At 46.4% G+C, this 7,951-nt stretch overlaps 1 protein-coding gene across 1 annotated transcript; it reads right to left on the bottom strand.

Moving 5' to 3' along the window:
• Positions 1-1,924: 1,924 nt before the first annotated feature.
• LOC148973764 (uncharacterized) lies at positions 1,925-4,322 on the bottom strand. The gene is made up of 3 exons (XM_089119192.1): positions 4,167-4,322; positions 3,609-4,070; positions 1,925-3,481 (listed from the first exon to the last, which is right to left on the bottom strand). Exon 2 carries the CDS (start codon positions 4,018-4,020, stop codon positions 3,709-3,711), a length of 312 nt encoding a protein of 103 aa, XP_088975318.1. The 5' UTR covers positions 4,021-4,070; positions 4,167-4,322; the 3' UTR covers positions 1,925-3,481; positions 3,609-3,708.
• Between the last annotated feature and the right edge of the window lie 3,629 nt (positions 4,323-7,951).

Below are 7,951 nucleotides of genomic sequence, written 5' to 3'. Positions count from 1 at the left end.
AGTCAGGATCCACACAAGTCAAACACAAGTCAAGTCAAGATCCACTCAAGTCAAACACAACTCAAGATCAACACAAGTCAAACACAAGTCAGGATCCACAAGTCAAGATCCACACAAGTCAAACACAAGTCAAGATCCACACAAGTCAACGCAAGTCAGGATCCACACGTCAAGATCCACACAAGTCAAGACACACAAATTCAGGATCCACACAAGTCAAACACAAGTCAGGATCCACACAAGTCAAGACACACAAGTCAGGATCCACACAAGTCAAGACACACAAGTCAGGATCCACACAAGTCAAACACAAGTCAAGACACACAAGTCAGGATCCACACAAGTCAAACACAAGTCAGGATCCACACAAGTCAACACAAGTCAGGATCCACACAAGTCAAGACACACAAGTTCAGGATCCACACAAGTCAACACAAGTCAGGATCCACACAAGTCAAACACAAGTCAGGATCCACACAAGTCAAGACACACAAGTCAGGATCCACACAAGTCAAGACACACAAGTCAGGATCCACAAGTCAAGATCCACACAAGTCAAAAACAAGTCAGGATCCACACAAGTCAACACAAGTCAGGATCCACACAAGTCAAGACACACAAGTTCAGGATCCACACAAGTCAAGACACACAAGTCAGGATCCACAAGTCAAGACCCACACAAGTCAAACACAAGTCAGGATCCACACAAGTCAAGACACACAAGTTCAGGATCCACACAAGTCAAGACACACAAGTCAGGATCCACACAAGTCAAACACAAGTCAGGATCCACATAAGTCAAACAAGTCAAGATGCACACAAGTCAAACCCCATCAGCATAAAATAGTCAATTGGACAGGAACATAGAACAGCATAATTACTAACAATTAGAACAGCATAAATGAAAGACATTTAATCATAAACAAAAAACAACGGGCTTAGAAAAACAATTGGCTTAGAAAAAAAAATGCAAAGACGAGAGAACGAAATAAAATAAATGCAAACGATAGGAAAATGCACAAATATAAAATTGTAAATTTTGAAAAAGTACATGTCACAGGGTGACAAAATCCAACTTTGTCCCTAACAAAGCGGAACTAATGTTCGCCGTGATTGCCTCCCGCCGGACCCAAAAAAAGGAACACCGGGCTAGTTCCAGGGTAGTGCAAAAATCCCCGAAAATGGGGTGATGAGCCAAACGTCGCTGGCAGCTGTGCATGGGGAGTAAAACTTCGCAATTGGGACACGTTGCGATTAGAGGAGTATAAAAGGAGGAAGTACAGACCAAACGGGGCATTGTTTTGGGAGAAGTGCTCTCAGAGAAAGTGTGAGCCGTGGTGAAGAGGAAGTGGGGCCGGCGAACGGGCACGGTGCTGTGAGTTGGGAGAAAGAGCAGGCTGATTCAATGAGAAGGAGGTAACCATGGGACAGAAGATCATTTGTGAGAGATCATGAGTAGTCCAAATCAATTTCCATCCTCCTCTCGTGTCTGTGGGACCTCTTGATGTGAATGCCAGTTCAGAAGAAGGGCGACGGCCATATATATATATATATATATATATATATACACAGTATATGAGTATTTCCCACTGAGTGCTGAATTGTTGAGATGAAGGGATGTGATGCACTGTTTGCTGTGTGAAGCGTGAACCTAAACCCCTGGATGTCCACTTCTTACCGGAGTTTTCCATCACATTCTGACTGCATAAGAAGAGGCTAACATTGCTGTACTTCACAGACCATTGAGTGTATTCATCTGGCAGCCCACTGTGAAGAGAGAGACACATAGTGAACGCTTAACTGACTGCTTTGCAGTGAAACCTCCAGCCGCAAGTTCTCTGTGTGTCACTTAAAGAAGAGGATTACGTACCTGTCTGCTTTGCAGTGAAGCTCCCCCACTGTAAGCTCTGTGTCTGTTGGCCCTGCAAGTGAATTCAAGTTTGTTTGAATAGTCCTTTCACAATACTTGTTTCAAAGCAGCTTTACAGAAAGTGCATTACAGAAAAGTACATGGAAAATTACATTTAGATAATCATGTTATATTAAGGGCATAACATATTGCCAGCATTGAGTCGTCTCTCCACAGGCGTCGAGTCATCTTTCACAGGTGTTGAGTCGTCTCTTCATAGGCATTTAGTCTTCTCATCGCAGGTGTTGGGGCATCTGAAGTCTCCATGAGAGGCTGGATACAAACTGGAGCTGACGAACGCCATTTTTCTCGGGACAAGCGTCACAAACAGATCGGAAATAATTAGCATAGCTGATGTTCATAATGATTTCCATTACACAGGAGTAGATGTTAAAAAACACTCACAAACTCTCCACAACCCAACCATACGCGCCAACCCGTTTGACTAAGGCTATCGAGCCCCACTGTGGCAGTAATGCGTTTCATTGGCAACGGTTCCGTATGGCATACCACCTACCGCAATAACACAATATCTGCCCAACCACCCATCATTCACGCAATACACACAGGAAAAGTAATGACTGTAAATACTATGCAACCTATACAAGTAACCTACAGACTCTTCAAGTTTTAAAGTATTAAAAGCATTCGATCTGATTCAACAGAGGAATAAAAGGTAAGCAGTATGTGAATGCTTGGCTAAAGAGATGCGTCTTTAGTCTAGTTTTAAACTTTGACAGCGAGTCAGAGCGTCAAACCATATCAGGAAGGATATTCCAGAGTTTGAGCGTAAATAATTTAAGTTTGAGCCTAACTTTTATTTGTGGAATATTTACATTAATAAATAACTAATGTTAATTACAAGCAATTGTCTAGCAGTGTCGTTAATAATCCTTAAGCAAGAACTGACCACAGAGAAGTCATCTGAACAAATTGTAAGTACCATTCGAATGCTTATGATTTAGGGCAGATTTGACTTAGTCGACCTAACCTGAGGATAAAAAATAATAATGTTAAAGGTGTTAAAATTAAAGCGCGCACACATCATAAAACATGGCACCCAACGTGGGGCTTTAACTGTTCAATTCTGGCCAGTAATTGAGCAGTTAAGTGCCTTCTAAATAGCATGTGCGTGGATATGCATAAGGATTAAATTTTTTTCTTTTTTTGGAAATAAAAAGAAAAAGATACATCACCAAATAGAAGACGACTAGACCAACTTAGTCGAAAAAAAGATACTAATCTAGAAAAGATTATTGAACACCCAAAACGGGTTAGATGTGCACATAAGAAATAAGTTGAAGGGTGATTGAAAGTCTAATAAGTCTATTCCAAAGAGGCTAAGCTATGGCAGCAAAAGCCCAGGAAAAATCCAGCATGACTTTTATACAACCATATACATGGGGTGATTCTCGTATATTAGGATGGCAAAAGATGGCCTTACAGACAGAGACATCAGTCCAAGAGATGGAACCAGGAGAAACATTCCTTTCAAAGGAGCGACTTTGACTTACTAGTCATTAGGTGTGTAACGTCTTGGAGATGTTGTCCGACAGAACAGCCGCTCCGATTCTGCTGGGGTGAAGCATAATAGAGCCTAGGTCTCTCCCAGAACAGATTCCAATTATTTACAAAGAGCAGTTTCTGTTTATTACACAATGACATTAATAATTCAATTAGTGCAAATAATCTACTGAACCTTTCCTGTCCTTGTCTGTAAGAGGGAAGCGGTTCAGACACGATGATCGTTGCGTTAGGCGATGTGTTGCGTACAGTCTCGATCAGGCTCCTGTAGTCCTTCAGAACCTCAGCCTGATGTCGTTCGCTACCACGTTCAGCACAACAGCTCCGACGCACTCATCACCGTTCAGGATCTCAGGAACCTGTGCAGCGACATCAAGAACATGAGCACAAGGAAAGCAGTGAGTGCGCACCTTATCCTTACCTGAGGTAGCACGGACATGACGGATCATGGATGTGCCGATGATCACAGCGCCGTCACGTTCTGACTCACGAAGAGGGGAGAAGCGGTTCCGGGTCGAGATCTCGAAGAGAGGTTCAGAGAGGTTCTCGCTCTGGTCCTGGCTCGTGTCTTCCGGTGTGTGATCCATGGTGTTGTGTCGGTGTCGGAGTGAATGAAGCCAGAGATGATCGCTTCCTCCTGGGCAGAGAAACGCATGGAGTAGATGAAGTCAGAGTCAAAGAGTAACTAACCACTGACTTGTAAGCATTGGTGTGTGATATTTCAAGCGCTGACCGCCGATCCAGCAGCTCACAGGCGTCGAGTCGTCTCTCCACAGGCGTCGAGTCGTCTCTCCACAGGCGTCGAGTCGTCTCTCCACAGGCGTCGAGTCGTCTCTCCACAGGCGTCGAGTCGTCTCTCCACAGGCGTCGAGTCGTCTCTCCACAGGCGTCGAGTCGTCTCTCCACAGGCGTCGAGTCGTCTCTCCACAGGCGTCGAGTCGTCTCTCCACAGGCGTCGAGTCGTCTCTCCACAGGCGTCGAGTCGTCTCTCCACAGCCGTCGAGTCGTCTCTCCACAGCCGTCGAGTCGTCTCTCCACAGCCGTCGAGTCGTCTCTCCACAGCCGTCGAGTCGTCTCTCCACAGCCGTCGAGTCGTCTCTCCACAGCCGTCGAGTCGTCTCTCCACAGCCGTCGAGTCGTCTCTCCACAGCCGTCGCTAAACGAGGAACAGACACAGTTTCAATATAATGTTCCACACTAAGCATATCAATTAAGTTTGGACAACAAAGACTGTGATTTGGACTTTGACTTACTATTTATTAGGTGTGTGCAAATAATCTACTGAACCTGAACGTGGGAAGCGGCCCAGACAATGATCGTTGCTTCAGGAAAATGTGCTGCATACCGTCTCGATCAGGCTCCTGTAGAACCTCTTCAGAACCTCAGCCTGATGTCGTTCACTCCCACGTGCAGTACAGCAGCTCCGACAAACTGAAGTTGACGAATGCCATTTTTCTCAGGACAAGCGTCCCGAGATAACGGCAGAAAACAGATGGGAAATAATTAGCATAGCTGATGTCCATAATGATTTCCCTTACACAGGAGTAGATTCCAGAGTTTGAGCATAAAGAATTTACGTTTGAGCCTAATTTTTATTTCTGGAATATTTACATTAATAAATAACTAATGCTTATTACAAGTAATCGTCTAGCAGTGTTGTTAATAAACTTTAAGCAAGAACTGACCACAGAGAAGTCATCTAAACAATTGTAAATACCATTCAAATGCTTATGATTTAGGGCAGATTTGACTTAATCGACCTAACCGGAGGATAATAAATAAGGTTAAAAGGTGTGAAGTTTAAAGCGCACACCGTAAAACATGGCGCCCAGCGTGGGGCTTTAACTGTTCAATTCAGGCCAGTAATTGAACAGTTAAGCGCCTACTAAATAGCATGTGCGTGAATATGCTTAAGGATTAGAAATATATTTTCTTTTTTAAAGATAAATCAATTAGAAGACGACTAGTGAAACTTAGTCGGAAAAAAAAATCTAGAAAAGATTATTTAAAGAAGACACAGAAAGGGTTAGATGTGCAAGGCTCGTTGCTTCAGGCGATGTGTTGCATACCGTCTCGATCAGGCTCCTGTAGTCCTTCTTCAGAACCTCAGCCTGATGTCGTTCGCTCCCACGTTCAGCACAACAGCTCTGACGCGCTCATCACTGTTCAGGATCTCGGGAACCTGTGCAGCAACATCAAGAACATGAGCACCAGGAAAGCAGTGAGTGCGCACCTTATCCTTACCTGAGGTAGCACAGACATGGTGGACCATGGACGTGCCCATGATCACGGTGGCGGTGGATCGGTGGATCTCCAAGACCGGGAGGGGCGGCGGAGAGGTTCTTACTCTGGTCCTGGCTTGTGTCTTCCGCTGTGTGATCCATGGTGTTGTCGGTGCCGGAGTGAATAAAGCCAGAGATGATCGCTTCCTCCTGGGCAGAGAAACACATGGAGTAGATGAAGTCAGAGTCAAAGAGTAACTAACCACTGACTTGTGAGCATCGGCATGTGATGTTTCAAGTGCTGACCGCTGATCCACCAGCTCACAGCCCACAGGCGTCAAATCATCTCTCCACAGGCGTCACTAAACGAGGAACAGACACAGTTTCAATATAATGTTCCACACTAAGCATATCAATTAAGTTTGGACAACAAAAACTGTTATTTGGACTTTGACTTACTAGTCATGTCTGTAAGTGGGAAGCAGTGCAGACATGATCGTTGCTTCAGGCGATGTGTTGCGTCTCGATCAGGCTCCTGTAGTCCTTCTTTAGAACCTCAGCCTGACGTCGTTCGCTCCCACGTTCAGCACAACAGCTACGACGCGCTCATCACCGTTCAGGATCTCGGGAACCTCTGCAGCGACATCAAGAACATGAGCACCAGGAAAGCAGTGAGTGCGCACCTTACCCTTACCTGAGGTAGCACGGACATGACGGACCATGGACGCGTCGATGATCACGGTGATGTCGCGTTCCGACTCGCGAAGAGGGGCGAAGCGGTTCCGGGTCAAGATCTCCAAGACCGGGAGGGGCGGCGGAGAGGTTTTAGCTCTGGTCCTGGCTCGTGTCTTCCGCTGTATGATCCATGATGTTGTGTCGGTGCCGGAGTGAATGAAGCCAGAGATGATTGCGTCCTCCTGGGCAGAGAAACGCATGGAGTAGATGAAGTCAGTCAAAGAGTAACTAACCACTGACTTACGAGCATCGGCGTGTGATGTTTCAAGTGCTGACCGCCGATCCAGCAGCTCACAGGCAGAGTCGTCTCTCCACAGGCGTCACTAAACGAGGAATAGACACAGTTTCAATATAATGTTCCACACTAAGCATATCAATTAAGTTTGGACAACAAAAACTGTGATTTGGACTGACTTACTAGTCATGTCTGTAAGTGGGAAGCAGTGCAGACATGATCGTTGCTTCAGGCTATGTGTTGCGTACCGTCTCGATCAGGCTCCTGTAGTCCTTCAGAACCTCAGCCTGATGTTGTTCCCTCCCACGTTCAGCACAACAGCTACGACGCACTCATCACCGTTCAGGATCTCAGGAACCTGTGCAGCGACATCAAGAACATGAGCACCAAGATAGCAGTGAGTGCGCACCTTATCCTTACCTGAGGTAGCACAGACATGACGGACCATGGACGTGCCCATGATCACGATGGCGTCGCGTTCCGACTCACGAAGAGGGGAGAAGCGGTTCCGGGTTGAGATCTCGAAGACCGGGAGGGGCGGCAGAGAGGTTCTAGCTCTGGTCCTGACTCGTGTCTTCCGCTGTGTGATCCATGGCGTTGTCCATGCCGGAGTGAATGAAGCCAGAGATGATCGCTTCCTCCTGGGCAGAGAAACGCATGGAGTAGACGAAGTCAGAGTTAAAGAGTAACTAACCACTGACTTGTAAGCATCGGCTTGTGATGTTTCAAGCGCTGACCGCCGATCCAGCAGCTCACAGGCAGAGTAGTCTCTCCACAGCCGTCGCTAAACGAGGAACAGACACAGTTTCAATATAATGTTCCACACTAAGCATATCAATTAAGTTTGGACAACAAAAACTGTGATTTGGACTGACTTACTAGTCATGTCTGTAAGTGGGAAGCAGTGCAGACATGATCGTTGCTTCAGGCTATGTGTTGCGTACCGTCTCGATCAGGCTCCTGTAGTCCTTCAGAACCTCAGCCTGATGTTGTTCCCTCCCACGTTCAGCACAACAGCTACGACGCACTCATCACCGTTCAGGATCTCAGGAACCTGTGCAGCGACATCAAGAACATGAGCACCAAGATAGCAGTGAGTGCGCACCTTATCCTTACCTGAGGTAGCACAGACATGACGGACCATGGACGTGCCCATGATCACGATGGCGTCGCGTTCCGACTCACGAAGAGGGGAGAAGCGGTTCCGGGTTGAGATCTCGAAGACCGGGAGGGGCGGCAGAGAGGTTCTAGCTCTGGTCCTGACTCGTGTCTTCCGCTGTGTGATCCATGGCGTTGTCCATGCCGGAGTGAATGAAGCCAGAGATG

This window comes from Pimephales promelas, chromosome 14, assembly GCF_988280905.1.
Source record: "Pimephales promelas chromosome 14, fPimPro1.hap1.1, whole genome shotgun sequence".
NCBI lineage: Eukaryota > Metazoa > Chordata > Actinopteri > Cypriniformes > Leuciscidae > Pimephales > Pimephales promelas.
The sequence above is the reverse complement of the archived record's forward strand: the minus strand, read 5'-3'. Positions and strand labels throughout refer to the sequence as shown.

What these genes read in the sequence shown, in the direction of transcription:
- LOC148973764 (XM_089119192.1), bottom strand. Translation starts at nt 4,020, where the DNA reads ATGGATCACACACCGGAAGACACGAGCCAGGACCAGAGCGAGAACCTC.